This window comes from Diplodia seriata (genome assembly GCF_021436955.1).
Source record: "Diplodia seriata strain FDS-637 chromosome Unknown scaffold_10, whole genome shotgun sequence".
Taxonomy (NCBI): Eukaryota; Fungi; Ascomycota; class Dothideomycetes; order Botryosphaeriales; family Botryosphaeriaceae; genus Diplodia; species Diplodia seriata.
This window is the reverse complement of record NW_027117317.1, coordinates 727,422-745,277: the sequence shown is the minus strand read 5'-3', so window position 1 is coordinate 745,277 and position 17,856 is coordinate 727,422. Positions and strand designations below refer to the sequence as shown.

The following is a 17,856-nucleotide window of genomic DNA, read 5'->3' as shown; positions in this document are numbered from 1 at the left end:
GAGTTGGGCACAGGACGGATGGTTTTCGTGTGATTTATTCGATGTATATGCTATAGAAGTATCGACAAAAAACGGGGCAGGGCATGAGGATGATCCGCCCATTGTACGTAGTATTGCCCACGTGCGTGGCGTCATGCCGGCGCCCGGGTAATGAGGGATCGACGTGCGATATTGCGGCAACACACAAGCGAGAGGAGCGCTTCAAGCGGCTGGGGCGGGATGGGCCAGCATGTAGAATGGCAATAGACTCGAGCCGACGGGGACTGTCTAGAAGACGCACCGTGGCAAAGACAGCCCTGGCACGTTCGACCAGTCACCAGTCACCAGTCATCCGGCGCGCACGGACCCCAGAATCTCCGCCCCGCCTGGCGCCGCAGCTAGGTAGGTATACCTACCCTTTGGCCACCCCAACCCACCGACACACCACTCCCTCTCGCAGATATGAACCTCTGCTAGACGCTCTTTCGAGCACCACCCGCATTCCGCTGCGTCCAACGATGTTCACGCGCCTCAGGGCGACCCCATCCGACCTAGCTTGTACGATGCGCATTGCCACCGCCTTGCCTCACTGTCTGTAGGCTAACCGCTGAACCGCCCAGTTCCCTTGCCTCACTTGAAAAGATTCGCACATTCCACATGAGCATGACGACTTCGCATCCTCGAATGCCCCCAACCCCGGAGGACTCGCCCTGGGACTTCTCCCAGGCCCTCGACCTCATTAACTCGCTCTCGCCCAAACCACAGCCTACCGCTTTTCGTTCCGCTCCGTCGGAGCATCCTCAGGACGAGGATCTGAAGGCACTCGCCGCTGACGAGCCATCGGGCGGTCTTGGTGATTTCAACAAGATCTGGAAGGCCCTAGGCAGGTCGCCACCCCAACTCCCGCTGCTCACTCCACCGCCTTCCGAACCGAGTGCCGACAAAGAGACGGAGGCATATGCTTCCGATGGTGCTGCCTACCAGCCAGCTGGCAATGGTCAAAAATGGCGGGCTTCGGAGGAAGATGACCTAGACACCCTTGCCAATGGTGTCGATGATGTTTTCGGCACTGCCGCCGCAGACGTGTCTGACGCCCCGGCTAAGGCCTTGCCCGGTCTCACCAAGACTCAGCGCAAGCGGGAAAACCGCAGGGCTCGTCGCGTGGCTGAAGTCGAGAAGCAGGCTTCCAAGGTGAAGACGATCAGTGATGCTGAGTCTGGAGATGACGCACAGCTTGACACGCCAGCTCGAAGGGCTAGTATTCATACAATGGGCGCGGCTGGACAGCAGGCCCACGCCCCTGAAGTTCGATACAATCTGCGATCGCGCGCGATCCCTTTGACTCCTCAGGCTTTGAGGGATGTTCCTACTCCGCAAGCTATTCCTTTCACCGAACCCCAGAAGGTCGCCAGCAAGCCTAGTACCCACATGTTTGCTCCTACTTCGAAACCCATTGATATTCCAAGGAAACCCAAGAAGCTTGAGGATTCCGCGATTCCCTTCAAGCTTTCCAGCTTTGACAAGGATAGGGCCTCGAAGGACCACTCCAGTTCTCCAGTGAAGAAACGCGATGCTCTCAAGTCTCGCACTCCACCCAACCAGCCTGGAACGTTTCCTCATAGCTCGCCTGCGCCTGCAGGCATGAACTCCGGCTACCTCAATGCCATAATGAACCAGAGGCCACTGTACTTTCAAGGCGCCGGAACATCTCCTTCGCAACAGCACCCCAACCCCTTGACCATTCGGGACAAGGATGACAGGAACCTTCACTTCTTGTTGACTCTCATCCGCAACTTTGGCGAAGACAAGCATTGGCTAGCCAAACCTGCCCAGCTTGTCAACCACACACAGGCGCCCGATGGTGTCCATGTTTTCATCGACTTTTCCAACATCCACATTGGATTTCAAAACTGCGTCAAGACGATGCGTGGCCTCCCTGTGCAGGCTCGCATTCGCCGGGAGGACATTGATTTCGAAGCTCTTGTCTTGCTGATGGAGCGACGCCGACCGGTTGCTAAACGCGTTCTTGTTGGCTCACTTCCCGCTATTCCTACTTTCGAGCGGGCCAAGTCTATTGGTTATGAGACGAACATCCTGGATAAGGTGTTCAAGGCTCGCGAGCTTACTGAACGTCAGAAGTACTTCCGTCAGCGCGAAGCCCGCGGGACTGGCACTTACCGTGCCTCTAGTGGCGGCGAGGGTAGCGGCAGTGGATCTGAAACGAACACTGCAGCAACCTTGAAAGCCAAGGAGGCATGGGTTGAGCAGGGCGTTGATGAGATTCTGCACTTGAAGATGTTGGAATCGGTTGTTGATGTTGACAAACCGTCCACGATTGTGTTGGCCACCGGCGACGCCGCGGCTGCCGAGTACAGTCAGGGCTTCATGCGCATGGTCGAGCGCGCACTTAAGAAGGGGTGGCGCGTCGAGCTCGTCTCGTGGCAAGCTGGCATCAGCAATGCCTACAAGAAACGCGAATTCCGCCAGAAATGGGGAGACGCGTTCCGTATCATCAGCTTGGATGACTACGTTGAGGACTTGCTGGACACTTGAAACGGTGTACATTGCGTCTTCCCTCTTCGTTGCATCCTTCAGCGTTTGGCGGGTAGGGTACTGCTACAGCAGCCAAGGCGGCGCTTGCCCCGGCGCATCAGTCCACTTCACCGGTTTCCTTGGGATGTCCAGTCTTCGATTCGCATGTCCACTGAGGAATTATACCGGTCTCCTGCTCTTTTTGCTCCTCTTGGAGATACCTCATATGGAACCGAAGAGCTCTTCAAAACGACAACTTTCAACGGCAGCTCCTATCACTATGGCGTCGGCTTTCCACTGTTTTTGAATTAGATGTTTTTTTTTTTTTTTTACAACCATGCGAGCACTAGGAAGGCCTTTGTGTTATTTATGACCCACAGAAGGCCTTCACCACTCATCGACCTTTCAACAAGGAGACGATGGAGTCATTCATGGCGCTCGTCGTCAGTGGTTACGAACTGCTAGATCCTTTGGTATCTTTCTCTCCCAATCCCAATCTCAACCGGTTCAGCCACCTGTTATTCTCTTTGCCCGCTGTTCTGCTAGTTTCACTTTCATGTTTAGTTTCGATCGGAGGGTTGTTCACTCAGGTACTGTAATCATCATCGCGGGATGGGGTTGGAGGGAAATTGGAACAAGACAAATATACAGGCAAAGGCGTCACTGGAACTTTCTTCATCATTTCTCTTCTCCCTCTAGTCTTTCTCTAGATCATGGAGACATACAGCATGGATATTAGGGTACGGGTACGGGATGGGTTTCTTTTCTTGCCACTGTGCTTTCTGTTCTGCGTAAATCTCCAGTCATGCCGATCATCATGGTAGTCTTTCATATACTTGGTTGGGAGTTGGGTTCACCTTACCTCACATACGTTGGCCGGTCTTACCTTGTCACTTTAACCATACTCAACATCTCACTGTACTTACCATTTCACTTTGATCAAACTCGCCATTGCACTTTGGTCGAACTTGCCATTTGATTTTGATTATACTTGCCGTTTCACCTAGTACGATACTTTTGAGAGGAGAAGACATGGTGAGTGCGGATGGCCAGGCTTGCTCGTACCTGCTTGGCCCCCGAACTTGCAGATAGTAATGTAGTGCGCAAACTAACGCATCTATGCATCGTGAAAGATTCCAGTGGGTTCTATGGGTTGGTCGATCACGCGTGGAGACAACCACAAAAAAAAAAAAAAAGTCAAGGCCCGCGAAAAGGCAATCGCATGCATCTCTTTTATTCTCTTTTCTAATCATTACATACGACCACAGTTCCCTAGCTTGGTTCGCCTGTCTCCTCTACAAGGAGAAATAGAGATTGAAGCCCCACTCCCAATCTACAACCCCTCGAAATCGCCCGCCGCGTCATCCTCGTCGATGTCGCCGTCCTGGATCTCCTTAGCGAGCTCCCTCTCGCGCTCGCGTGCCTCCTGGGCGTTCTTCAGCTCGAGGCGGTGCTGGTTCATGGGGTAGCGCATGGCCTTGACGCACTCATCGTGAAGCGTCAGGCAGGCCGAGATGCGGTCGTGGAAGGCCTCGGCGGGCTCGCGGGTGGCGTAGACGTCGCCGGGGCGCTTGGTCTGCATGAAGCCCTTTTCGTGGTTGATGGCGGCCTCGATGACGCCGTCGCGGATGGCCTTGGCGACGATGTACTCGGCCGACTCCTCGCTCTCGAGGCCCAGACGGATGCAGATGTCGCGCAGCGAGATGCGCGAGTAACTGAGCGAGAGCATGCGGATACCTGTGCGGATGACGTTCTGGCGCAGGCGCAGGATCAGCGTGTACGTGCCCTCGCGCTGGAAGACACCCGCGTTGGCGTGCACCACGCGCACAAAGCCTTGCAGGTCGCCCATGCGCACCGCCTGCACGAGACGGAAATACGGCTCCAGCGCGCGCTCGAGCTTGGGCTGGCTGAAGATGGCGCGGTCGGGGATGTCCCCCATCAGCAGCTCGACGATCACGAGCAGCTTCATCGATGCTTGATAGAAGCCGGCGGCGACGGCGCTGGTTGGCGACTTGCGGGTGGCGCTGGTCAAGTGCTCGTGGGCCTCGGTGTAGTTGAGCTGGATGGCGCGGATGCGGCCAAGGTAGTAGAGAAAGCGGGCGACCTGATTGTTGGGAGCGGTCTGGGGGAATTGCGTCTGCGCAACCAGCAGGTCGGCCTGGGTGATGTCGGCGGTCGAGAGATAGTTCCGCAGCAGCAGCACCATGACGGCGGCCTGGGTATCTTCATCCTTCCGCAGGACAGCGCTGCGGAGAGCGGCGAGGAGCTGACGGCGGATATTGATGACAGGCGATTGCCGCGACGGCGGCTTGGGATCCAGGTTCTCGTGGAACAGGGCGAAGTAGAAGTAAGCCTTGGCGGCCAGGGAATCGAGCGTTCGGCGGTTCAGCTCGCGGATGTGATCAACCAGCCACGACGACCATTGCGCACCCTTGGAAAACTCCTGCTGGTCGTAGAAGAGCACCTGGAGGCGGACAAGTCAGCTGATGCAACATGCAGAGGTAAACACGTCGTGGCGGTACCTGGACGAGAACGGCGAGGTAGACGTCGACCTCGGGGACAACCTCCTTCTTCGCGTTCGCCTCGGACGCCTTGCTCGATTGTGCGGCGCCACCGATAGCTTGGACGAGCTTCTTGCCCATTTCATTGCTCGAAGGGTAGTAGGAGACGATGGCGTCAACGAGGACTTGCGGGTCGAGGCGCTTCCGCAACGAGGATATCGAGCGCAAAGCGCGCAGGGTAAAGCGTGAGTCGAACTGCGCAACGGCCCGCTCGAGGAGGGCAAAGTTGCTGGCGATGTCTGTACCGGCGTTAGCGTCCATAGGCAAGCTGATGCATGCTATCTAGCTCCCGACACAGCTCCACGGCTGCTTGCTGTGGCGGACTGAGTCTACACTCGCCGCCGCGGCGACCGAAGGCGCGACTCAAGAACAACGGGAAGCCGAAGGATAAGGCAACGGACCTGCAACGGCCTTCTCCTTGGTGTCAACGACGGGCTGCTCGCCGGAAGTGACGACGCCTTCCATGCTCTCCGCCATGATGATCGAACGTGTGGCGATGCGGCGGCGATGGAGAGGAGTGGGGACGGTTTTGGAGAAGGGACGACTCGGAAGAAGAAACGGACTCGCGGGCGGGACGAGGGGCGTTGGTGGGGTGGTTGATGGGGGAGACGTTGGTAGATGTGGTGGTGGCAGCTTGGGAGCTTCAGAGGTGGTGACCCTCGGCCATGACGCCTCGCAGACGCCGACGCGTCTGTGCGCCGCCGCCCGTCTGTTGACACTGCCACCAACAACACGCCTCTGCCACCCTCCCGCCAACCATGACGCTTCTCGACGCCCATCTCGAGCAGATTTCTCTCTGCTCCACGTCAATTGCCGAACTCCCGTGCGTCGTGTCTGCTCCGACCACAGAAACGACCCACAATAGCAGCTAACCCACTCGCAGCTTCCCCCGGCCAAAGATATTCGCCAATGCTCTGCTGCACCCGCATGACATTACAGCTCTGATCCGCGACACTGAGTCGCACGAACGCGCCCTCTTCTCCGTTCCTCCTCCGCAGAAAAACCCAACCGCTCAGGAACCCTCCTCTCTCGCCGGCTCCAACCGCCGCGCTACCGTCTTCAATGCCCCCCGCCGTAACACTGCCGTTGCTGCAATCCTAGGCAACGATTTGGTCGAGCGCATCCGCGAAGGCGGCGGCGGTGGCGCTGGGAGCACGCTGGGCTATCGGTCGTATGGCGGAGGAAGAGACAGAGGCGAGATCGATGTGGAAACGCTGCTCGAGGGTGCGGAGAAGCTCTGCGCTGTCTAGTGAGCATATTCCCAAGCTCAGAGCTGCCTCTCGAGCCGTCTCATTCGAGCATACTTCGCTGACATTGACACAGCCATATCCCGGGTGTCGACCAGAAGATCGTGCAGCTCAGACAGAGGCATGCACGGCTCACCTCATCGCTCGAACACTACGAGTTGCGCGTTGCTGAACAGCAGGCAAGACTCGCGCGGATGAACAAGCCGCGTGACGAGTACGGCGATGAGGCGGAGGAATCGATGCAGCCCGAACTGGAGCCGGAAGAAGCGCCTTTGACCATGGAAGATCTAATGAGGGAAGAGGAGGAAATCAGAGCTCTGGAGAACAAGAAGCGTGGCCTAGAAGATCGCGTCAACTCTATGGGCAAGGACATATATGGCGTGCAAAGAGCTCTGAGATGAAGGTTCCTTTCTGAGGATATGGTCAACGACGATATGATACCCACCTTTTTCCTGTGCTTTCAAATACTATGAAGAAGCTTCCGTGGCATGCACGGTTGCCCTGGATCTTCTATGGACGATTTCCATTTTCATTTCCATTCCATCTGCTGCTAAATTGCAACATGATTTCTCGATGCACTTCTTTCGTTCGGAGAAATAGGATGAGTGGGCCTCTATCCAGAGTATGTCGCTATCTACATCCAAGTAAGCCATACTGTTCATGGACCCGGTAAAGCTACATTGCACGCTTGTGAGGCTTACTCTCGGCTGGAATCTTTGCGTACACTGGGATCTTGTTCCTCTTTGAGTACACTAAGGTATGCCATATGCGACACTGCCAGACATGTTCTGTAGGGACTCACCAAGGGTATATTTGATACCTATATTAGTGGTGTAGGGTCCAAGTGTCGACCCTGAGACGGTAGGGAAAACGTTCAGCTTCGTCCGCTCAAGAATCATGAAGCCTGACCCATGGCACGACAGCCGTCTACGTTTGGTCAGCTCTATATCGCCACTAACGCTACGTCTTGCAAAAACTTCCTGAAACTTGGCGCTCTCTGTGGTAGTTAGTGAGATGCATTTGAGCCGCGCTGTGGTAAGACATGACGCCGTCCCGTGGAAGACCATTTGCCAGAGACGCACCATGCTGACTCTCAAAAGCGTATGAATCGAAATTGTAGGAGAAAGGACACTTTAATGGCCAGATACATGTGATTTTCCCGCTTTCGGAACCAGATGTTGCTACACCATGGTTTGCACGTTTTTATAAGTGTAAGACCTGGTTCATCAATTTATCAGACATGGTTCCTACTGCGTCACTCAAAGGCAACACCACCAACACATCGGTCACCACAACGTGATGGCCAATGTAGTAACGGTAGATTAACACTAAAGACTTTACGACCTTCTGCGGGAGTGTATAACAAAGTCGAGACTACGCGTGATCGGCCCGCACAATTACTCAATACTTGCTTGAGAGAAGCATCCGGGCTCTTAATGAGACTGAACAGATGATGCAGCAGAGTTGATTTCAAAGTTTTGCGGTTCTATGAAACTATACCAATTCAGGGCGCCTTGATTGACGGTCGAAATATGCTTGAATGTAAAGTGCCGTTGCGCTGTACGCAGCGTCAGCCAGATTTGCTTATTTGAACAGACACATAAGGGATGATTCTTCAAAACCCCCAGCAAACGATTCCTCGATTGTGACAAAGCGATACTCGATGGCTCCCATGTGATATGGGGGTGCACCATCCCTCTCGAAATCCAACGCCGGTACTTATATAGGTTACCTTGCTTCACATTAGCCTGTAGTGAACAGCTTGGGAGACCCAAATAAATCTATCGACGCAGTATAAAGCGTTTAGACTAACTACGGGGCCATCGGACCTTGTAGTTCAGACTACATTGGACACCAAGTGCTCCCGCCGCTGGGTTGGCATGGCAAAATCTCTCAGTCGAGCAGTACGTTCGCTCATACGGTACTTTGCCCCGGTTAAGAGAAGCGCCGCCTCACAGTCATAGCACTGAAGTACTCATGATTTTCGTTATTGGTGCTTGTAACGGGGAAGTGTTTCTGCATCGTAACACCCACTAAGTAATGACATGGGGAGCAGCTGATGGGGCCAACAGTGCAGGGTGCATCGATTACCAGTCGCATGCCATGGCTTGCTTTTGGGGCGCAGATGGTCGCAGGAAGGCTGGAGAAAGGGTCTCCCTATGCCTTGGTGGAAGCGTTGGCATCTTGCAAGGGTGAATAGTTTGAAAAATCAGACCACTGATTCTACCAAGGCCTCGAGTGGGCCAAAAATGGCACGAAGGGAGGGCTAGTGAGTAGGACGCTAGCACTGGTACCGGAGAGGCACAGCAAAAGAGGCACAGTAAAGAAATGGCCGTGCGCCAGCTCGAACCCAGCGCAAAGGTTTTCAATGGAATTATACGAGATACGGCAATGAGCGAGATGAAAGGTGTGCCCGTCTTCACCATTATTGTCGTCGTTGCAGCAGCAGAGCGGCCCGGCCCGGCTGCATTGTGCTTCCGGTGGAGCCTAGGAGAAAGAAAAAACATCGCAGCGGTTGCTCGATTCGGATCTCGGACGAAGCCCCGAAGGAGTAAAGAACGACGATGGGGAACCGCCGGTTTGACTCAACGCTCCCGTCCAGGACGTACCCACCCACACTCGGCTGAGAAAGGAGCCAAGGCCGGCCGGACCTGACTAGTCATCGTTTTCGTTTTCCATTGGAACGGGTCTAGATGTGGGTGTGCGTTGTCTTTTCGTCAATGTGTTGCCAATGCACGGGTGAAGATCTCGAGAGATCTATATCCAAAGAGGAAACTGCGTCTCACGCGGCCGGGAGCTGCGGAAATAATCGTCGTGACGGAGCTGTGCACACGTGTTTGGGCCGGAGCATTGCTGCAATGATGTGTGAAATGAAGGGGAGTAGAGAGGGACGTCAGCTGCTGGCGCGTAGAATCACTAGGGCTGTACAGTAGAAGGTGAGACGAGGGACATAGATGAAGAGATACAGCAACGCGGGGTGCAAGGCTGGGATACAAAGCTTCGCCGTGTGCAACGGCTGGAAGCATCTGCAAAAGCATGTGAAGTTGACGATTACGCCGGGTAGACGGGACGGATTCCGGGTCAATAGGCTAGGACTCGCCTATTGTCTACTTTAAACAGGCATCGGGCATGTGAAAGGCTCTTCGGCATGCTCGCTTCCGGCTCAAAATGCGGCGATTGGGAGTATGGATACGCTGCTTCTCCATGTCCTGTTCCAATGGCCGGGAGATGTTCAATCCATTCATTGTCGTGGCGAACAGCTGGGCGTGCACTACGCGAGGACGAAGCGAGATCAGTGATGAGGCATTTAGCCGGAATCCTTTGGCGGCTATCAAAGCAGGCGTAGCTGAGCAGAGCGTCTGTCGGAGATGCTCGTTGTCAGTGCTCCCATATTGGCACAAAACGAAGCGACAGCGGCGGGCCCCGACCACCAACCCTGGAAGGATGGCAAGAGCCCCGCAACCAAGCACCAACGTTGTTGCCGGGTCCCGCACATGGACGTCTCTTAATGCCAGTAATCAGGGTACTCGTCATCCTTCGCGTATCCCGGGCTTTGCATGCAGGCAATGACCGACGGTACCCCACAATAGACGTCGACAGGGCAGGGAAAAGCAACACACTGCTCATTTCGCTACGTCTTGCCTGGAATGTCCAACAGAGACAAAAGTCCGGCGGAAGCGGACCCAGCAGGACAGCGGAACAAAAGCAAAGAAAACAGAGAGTCGAACGCTCCTGGCCCCACAGTTTGGCGCGTCATGGACCAGGGGACCCGGTGAGCTTGGAACAACGTCCCGGGCCAACAGATTTTGCTGCTCTCATGGGGTTGTCATACTGTGGAAAGAAAAGCAAGGAAGCCTAAGGTGGATAGAAGAGTGGGAGCCCTGTTGGTGTGTCAGCCGGGAACCCATGTAGTGCCTTGAATGGGCACGAAACCCCCGCTGAAGGTGGCCATGTCCTCGAGGGATGCCGCGTGGTTCAGAGACGCCGAGTTCACTTTGTAGAAATGGGTAGGTAGTGTGAGAACATCACTTGATCGCTATTAAAAGAAAAAAAAGGCGTTTGGGATGGGAGGACGTATGTACAAATAACGTCTAACGGATGGCGCAGATAGACATCAAAGAGAGCTTCTGCTCCACCTGACAAGTCCACATGTGCAGGAATAGTTGGCATCGTACTAAAGGAACGGAGAATTCCATGCCGCACCATTCGGCTCGATGAGGAACTGCACGTTGAAGCTGCAAGTGTCAGCCTGCGTGAGACTGAACACAGAATACAGGGACCAAAATGCTGCACAGCAGAGAGGCCGAGTCATTCGCTGGAAGCATGACATGTGCCAATTGAACTCCCCTCTCGCCTCAATTTATGATTACATGCTCGCTTCTCAGCGCCTCAGCTGGTGTTTCGCGTCGAGTCTTGAACGCCGTAGTCTCGGACAATCGCATCTAAGCCGCATCAACGGCTGAGCCTCTCCCGAGGCCAAGACAAGGAATCTCACGTCCACGCGGAGCCCTCGCCGTTCGGCGTCATCACGGCTTGGGCAAATGAAAGTGCAATCGGGTTGAGGGAGAGCCGGCTCCCGTACACCCTAATTGCTCCAAGGTGAGGAAACATGTCTCACACCACCACGCGGAAGACTGAGATAGACTCTAGAATATAGACTTCCGAAACGGAGGGCGCCTCACCATGGAACGCCTGACGCGTCCGGTCGTTCTGGTGGGGGAAGGTGTAGTCGACTTAAGGTTGGCTTCATGGCGGATGCCGCATGTCAAGAGCCCGCGGATGCAACATCTCCCGCGCGCGAGCCGGCCGGCGGCGTGCATGAAAGGAAGACCGGCCCTTTTGCTACATCCTGTACAGGGCATGGGACGCCGCATGGGGCGCACAAGCCTCCTGTTGCTGCTGGCTTGCTAGCAGGCGGAGCGGGTAGACTATCGAGCGGATGCATTGTACCTAAATCGTGCTCGGGAGGTGCTTTGGTCAGTGCATCAGGACGCAGCACGGGGAGACGCAGCTTTCGGCGGACGCCATCTACAGCCACTGACGGCGCCTTGTCCTTGCTCCAGCACGCGCCTGCGGCGGCCCGTTGAGCGAAAATAAACGGGAGTGAGCGAACAGCAGAGTCGCCCCGACTCTATCCGTCTAGACGGGCCTATTCTTTCAGCCCCAATCGATGAATCCAAGGTGACGATTAGCCTACAGCGGGATTAACACGTCTGCGAGCTAAAGCTCCACAAAAAGCCGGGAGCTCTGCTTGTCCGGCTACACGTGCTGTCGCCGCGCCGCGAGAGACGCAGCCTGCCGGACGTTGGGACGATGCTGTGACCAGCTTTGCGGGGCCTCGCTGGGGTGGCATGTGCCGTCTCCCAGCACACAGGCTCGCAAATGACTTTTCGGAATCGAGAGCTGTATGTGGGTTGGGGGATGGAAAAAACATTGGAGGCTCATGACGACTGCTTGTCTGGAGTACACAGCAGCAAAAAACGCAACAGAAGGCTCGTGAGCGTGCTGCAGCGGCAATAGGGCCCGCCGCATGCTCAGCTGCCATGACGGCATCCACACCCTCCTTTGTCAATTTTTTGCAACAGTGATCTGCATTGAGGAGTCTCCCGCTCGCTTTTCGGAAGCTCGCCAGCCACAAAAGGCCCCAGCGCGGCGCGGATGGGGTGGCGGGATGGACGGGCGATCAATGCAGGGACATGCCGGCGGTCCTGGTTTTGCAGAGGGCGACGCTGACATTATTGTCGGACCATCTTGTTTTTTTGCTTTTTTTTTTTGGACGCCGGTGTGCGTGCCTAAGCCGGGGCGGCAGACCGAGGAGCTCTAGAGTCTGGCATGACACGAATGCCCCCGTCTCAAGCGATGGTGGTGTCGGGGTGCCTCCCGGGGCGAGTCGTGGGAAGGCTGGCGTCCTTGCTCAACAACTTTGGCCGAGCCGAGCATCCCACGAGCCTAGTGCGGACACAGCATCCGATTCGAATGCTCGTGATTGGGCCGGGGCGGCAGAAGGGCGAAAAATTGAATTCGCTGGCGCCGGGAATACCTCAAGGCCTTTCTTCTAGCGGTTCCGCCGCGACGGGCTGTCATGACTTGGCCAGCGTCGCTGCGTGCTCCACAGAACGCGGCTGTTCCCACGATCTTCAGATGCAATCTGTCCTCTGTTCGACGTCAAGCGTACATTCGCGTCGCGGCGGCTATCTGGGCGATGCGCAACGCGCTGCACAGGCGTGTGGGTGCGGCGGGAGCCTGTCTGTACATATGCATGTAGGTATGTCGTGCCGCGCTCCGCCGCCCGCGACCCATCTGCGGAGGCAAAAGGCGCGGCGGCTCCAGCCGAGCACTTAGCTGGGTCAGTGGCTAGGCTTGCTGCTCTAGCCTGCGGTCATGACACGGACGTGCGTGGGTGATGCCTGCAGCGGGCGCTTGCCAGAGCGCGCATCCCGATCCAGCGATGGCCGGAAGGGCCTTGTACGCTGCTCGCGGTTGCTCATGTCCAGACGGCCAGATGCCGCGATGAGGCCGGCAGCCATTGGCGGGGTAGGCAGGCTGTGTGGATCGAAGCAGGGAATGCTCGATGGCGAATCCCAGTCAGTGTGCACGACGGCGGTGGGGTTCAAAATGGCGGTGAAGAGGCCCTTGTCCGTCGACATACGAGCGCGGGCGGAAGGGACGGCTTGATCATGGCCTCGCTCCAGGATGCTTGAAGAGACTGGGGGCGACAAGTGAAGAAGGAGGTCGGCTGGCAACGCTAGAAAATCGCTTGAGAAACAGATGGGTTGCACGGAACCCGAGACCTGGAGCGTGAGGTGAGATGACAAGCAGCCCGAGCCTGGCGGCAACACCTCCTCACCTTTGCCCGTCTGGGACGGCGAACCGCTACGCCGGGTCCGCGCGGCCAACCAGAGCCGTCGCCGGCCAGCCTGGCGCCCTGTTTCGGCTTGAAGTGGCCTGCAAGGAGTGGTCGGTGTCCCCCTACCATTCCCCGTTGTGGCTTGCTATGCCCAGCAGCCGATAACGGGCTTTGGGGTTGTCTTGACGTGGCTCGCACTGATTGGAAGAGCGCGTGTAGCTGAGAGCCTGCCCACTGCCGGCGCACTGGCTGCTCGTCTGTGATTGACCTGGGGAAGAACCGTCCCGGCATCCGCCAGCACAGTTCGCGGCATCCTTGCCATTGTGTCCCGTCCGGCGCGATCCAACGCCGCACCGTTTACTGCCCGTTTGAGGAACCGCAAGTGCTGGCGGCCATGGCGATGGTGGCGGGGCAGAGGCCTGTGACAGGGGGCCGTGCAGCTAATCACACGCATATGCAGGACGGGCGGGTGCAGCTGAGACTCGGCCAATGGGATCGCCGGTGCGCCCGCAGCTGCAGGAACGATGGCCTGGCCTTGGATCAACTCTCGCTGTGCGGTCCCGATGCCGACGGCAAAGCCATCGCAACTGCTGAGGCTGCTTGGCTGCCGAATGCTTGACGTGCACCAGGCGTAGAGCAGCGCATCCCCAGCCCGCCACGGCCGCCGTGCTGCACCGGGCGGTGCGCTCGGAGAATAAGGCGCTCTCGATTCCCCCGCGCCAATGGCGAAGCCGCGTCGAGGGTGGAGGGTGGCAGGGCGGGCGGAGCATCTCGTTGGCGTCCTTGGCAGTGAGCGTGGCCTGGCCTGAGGCGCGCAGGCGGTTAAGCCGCACCCAGGCCTCTGAATAAACCAATGGGCCCGGGCGGGCGGTTGCGAGAGGTAGAGTGCAGGGAGGACGGCCAGCGCTGGCACGCAGCACTGGTAGAGCTGGTCTCGGGACCGTCACGGCCTCGTGTCCGACAAAACGTGAGGGTTCCGCGTGGGCCCTGCCTGGTGTACCGGCACTCGAAGAGCGTGTCGCGCCCACGACGCGCGTGGAGGAAGCCGGAGCGGAGACGGACGCGGCGGCAACCATCGATGGTTCTGCGCCGGGTGGCAGGGGCGTGCTTCGTCAAGTGGGCGCAGTATTAAACGTGAGCCCATTCCTGAACCACGCGAACGCGGTGCGACCTGCCCTTGCATCTGGGACAAATCCGTTGGCTGTCGCGGGCGCTGGTGGGGAGGACCGTGGATCGGCATGAGTACAATACGGGACCGCTGGGCGCCACCCTTACACGCAGCACTGCTGTCTAAGACCCTCGCCCGTACGACGCGCCTGATTGCGTGCCGCGGGCGGGCTGGCGTCATGGAGGCCGTCGAGGTCGAGGCGTGTCATCGGTGTCACTGCGAGCGTGCTGGGGGGCGCCATTGGCGGGTGGCTGGAAGCTGGCTGGCCCGCCGCCGGCAGACGTCCTCATTCGCCGCCTTCAGCAAGCTCACCGGCGTGGCCCAAAGCTTGAAGGAATGCGCGGCTGACGGCATCCAGCGCTCATGAATCGCCGCGGGCGAGCTCTCAACGCTCGCGGAGAAGCGTATCCGCCACCGCGCCTCGAGGCCGCGCTCTTCGTATCCACGTCTCACACGCCGGGCGATGTGTCGCGAGCGCCCACGGTACTGGGACGCAATCGTGATCTCTGCGGAGCATCATCACGGCCGTGAAGAGGCGGTGCCGGTGCTGCTGTCGAGGTGGGTGGCTTGAGGGCCTGCCTGCGTGCCTTGTCCTGCCCGCACAACGCCTGGGGACCGCCAGCGCACACGACGCACACCGCAACACGGCGGCGAATCAGCGCCGCTGCGCCAACACCACGCCCGTGGTACAATCGGCAGCGACGTGGGCGCTGGATGGCTGGCCGCTCGCGCCTCAGGCCTCCCCAGCGCGAGCGGGCCAGCGCTGGCGAGCTCCCGGCACGGCGGCCCCCATCTGGGTGTCGCGCTGCGATTCGCCCGGGGCGCGCCATACCTGCGCGGTCGCACCCGGCGCGCTGCTCTGCCCATCCTCCGGCGAGCACGTTGCACCACCCCTTCAGTCAGCAGCAACGCCGCAGAGGGACGCGGTTTTTCCGTTGGCTGCGGGCGAGCCACGCCGCCGATCGGCCAACCCGCGCGGCGCCTCGATGGACCTGCCCTGCACAGCGTGCCGCCCGCTCGCCCCGCGCGCGCGCTGCCATGATCCCTGCCTCGCTGCTCGATCGGTGAGCGTTGAGCGCTTGAGGCGACCCCACCGGCGCACTGCAAATCACCCGTTGCGCGGGTTAGTCATCGGGGCGCTTGACCTGCAGAGCGATAGTCGCACATCATGGCGCCCGTCTCCCGGCTGCTCTGACCACTCGACGCCACCGTGAAGAGCGCGGCAGGGAACGTCGTCTCGGACAGGCCTGCCATTCCGACGGCCAGGCATGCTCGGAAGCGCAGCCCCACCGCGTCGCGCTGCCGGCGCGCGTCTCAGCTTAATAAGGGAAGCCGGCGGCGCGCACTATCTCCGGGCGGCGCTGCTGGCCGGCACGCGGTGGTGTCGAGGCGCGCAGCTATCAGATCCCCCCGCCGTTCGGGGCTGCGCGCGGCTGGTGCGCGGGCGGGCCGGCTGGGCGAGAGGGCGCACTGGCAGATGATTGACGGGCGGCGCTGGCGATAGGCGGTGGTGGCCTAGAAATCACGAGCGAAGGCAGAACGGGCCCTGTCTCGCCCACTCGCTTGCGTGCATTTGCGGGCCCTTGTCTGCCGCATCGCGCTGCAGCCCAGAAGCAAGCAAGCATGGGGGAAACGGCCTCTCACGGGACCTGGTTCGCGTTCGGCCGCCACACCATCCTGCCCACGCTCTCCACCAGCCCCGAAGTGAATTTAGATTGAGCGTGCGGCGTGCGAGATCTCCACCCGCAGCTCCTGCCACTGCCCAGCCCACGCCCGCTCGACGTCGACGCTGCGCTGGCTCTGTCCATGTCCATGCACTGCCCTTGCGAGCGCTCGCGCCGTCCCGCACACGCATCTTGAGACCTGCGCTCTCTTTGACCCGCGCCCACGCACCGCCCGGCGGCTCGTGCTTCGCTGTCGGTCAAGCAGCTGCTGCTCGCCTGCGTCGTGGCCCGCCTGCACAGAACGCCCAGGTGCAGCGCCACCAGAAGCTCCTCAAAACGAACGCCCGCCAATTCACCACTCAACCACCGCCCATTGCCCGCCCCAGAGCGCGCGCGTGAGAGTGAAGTGACGGAGTACGTACGTGCCTCTCAGCCTTTTGCCGCTGCCCTCTCCCAAACGCTCGCCTATCTCTGCCCTGGGCAGGTGCCAGCGTTGGTTCGCTCGCGCCAACCCGACCCGCGCTAGCACATCTCACATCCCAACCTCCTCCGCTTTCTAAACCTCCGCCCTCCCCCACTGCCCGGCGCCAGGCCACGCTCTCTGTGCACTACCTGCGCCAGCATCGAGAGTGCGTCCAACGCCGCCCGTCCCCCCCAGCCCGCGCCCCAAGCTGACCAGCCGCAATCAGAGCAGATCCTGCACGGCCACCGCCAACGACCTGCGACGACTTTACGACCGCCCACGACCTGCTAGACTGAGAGCTCTGTCCGGCTATTTGCCAGCTGCTATTCTTTGCCCGTCGAACGCGCGCGCCCCCAGCTTCACGCCTGTTCGTTGGTTTTCGCCCGACCCACTCTCGGACAACAAAAAACCGCCCGCCTGCTGCGCCGCCCAGAAGCTCCACTCGCAGTCAGCCTCTCGTTGCATGCCTTGACACGACCGATTGAGCCTCCCTTACGACCGGCACGACGTCACGACGGCCTTGTTCCTTCTGCCCTGCAAGCGTTCTTGTCGTCTGCTCTGCTTCCTCCAAGCCTCGCCCAAGCGCCGCATTCCTGACTTGGTCCTCGCCAAATTCCTTGGGTACGCTATCGTGCTACCAGCAAACTGTGCCACCGCGGGAGCAACCACCAAACCGCCTCGGACGAGCCTAAGCGACGTTGCGAAGCTGTCGGCTCTAGTCGCGACGTGAGCTTCCGCACCTGAAGGTCAGTGTTTGCTCTCCCACGTGCGTGCGCCGCCGCCCTGTTCTTCCCAACCAAGCGAGCATTCGGCCTTTCGCCCGACTGCAAGCCGCCGCTCTGTCACCCTGCCTTATTACGGCACGACGAGGCCCTCGGTGAGCACGGCGGCGTTTGCCCCACATTCGGTTACGTGCAAGCCTAGATCCTGCATCTACTGTCGCGAAGCCCTCAATGCCCACCTACCGACGTTACTGACTCGAGTTCCAAACAGGCTTGACCTTCCCGTCCTGTCACTTCCAAACCAGACCCCGACAATACCGAAAAGCTGGAGCTGCCGTCGATCTCGCAGGTCCACTCCCGAGGCCCCGTCGACGCACCGTGGTACAACACTCAATACGCACCACGGCCGACTGTATCGAGTGAGCGGCTACCGGCTTTGCCCCAGATCCAGTCGGGTGCCAATCCGTCGTCGAATTCTTCCTCGCCTCGGGGTGGATCTATCAGCTCTGTCTCAGCCATCAACAGCAGCGCGAGCTCCCATACGTCTTACTCGTCATCGCTGAACGGAAATCACTCAGGCTTCAAGACCCCTTCGCCCGAGCAGACTCCTCAGACGCTTGGACGCGACCCTCACTCGTTGAATGGGCAGTCGCAGGAGTCGCCCTACGCCCAA

The 17,856-nt window shown here is 58.8% G+C and overlaps 3 protein-coding genes across 3 annotated transcripts; 2 read left to right on the top strand and 1 right to left on the bottom strand.

Annotated features, from left to right (window-relative positions):
* Positions 1 to 18: 18 nt before the first annotated feature.
* On the top strand, positions 19 to 2,532 carry SLS55_009426 (uncharacterized protein; the record flags this gene model as incomplete). Its single annotated transcript, XM_066780827.1, has 2 exons — positions 19 to 27; positions 622 to 2,532. 2 exons carry the CDS (start codon positions 19 to 21, stop codon positions 2,530 to 2,532), a joined length of 1,920 nt encoding a protein of 639 aa, XP_066628773.1.
* Positions 2,533 to 3,844: 1,312 nt separating this feature from the next.
* Positions 3,845 to 5,549, bottom strand: RPN3 (26S proteasome non-ATPase regulatory subunit; the record flags this gene model as incomplete). The annotated part of the gene is made up of 3 exons (XM_066780826.1): positions 3,845 to 4,975; positions 5,034 to 5,311; positions 5,474 to 5,549. 3 exons carry the CDS (start codon positions 5,547 to 5,549, stop codon positions 3,845 to 3,847), a joined length of 1,485 nt encoding a protein of 494 aa, XP_066628772.1.
* Positions 5,550 to 5,830: 281 nt separating this feature from the next.
* SLS55_009424 (uncharacterized protein) lies at positions 5,831 to 6,720 on the top strand (the record flags this gene model as incomplete). The annotated part of the gene is made up of 3 exons (XM_066780825.1): positions 5,831 to 5,895; positions 5,956 to 6,243; positions 6,396 to 6,720. 3 exons carry the CDS (start codon positions 5,831 to 5,833, stop codon positions 6,718 to 6,720), a joined length of 678 nt encoding a protein of 225 aa, XP_066628771.1.
* Positions 6,721 to 17,856: the final 11,136 nt, after the last annotated feature.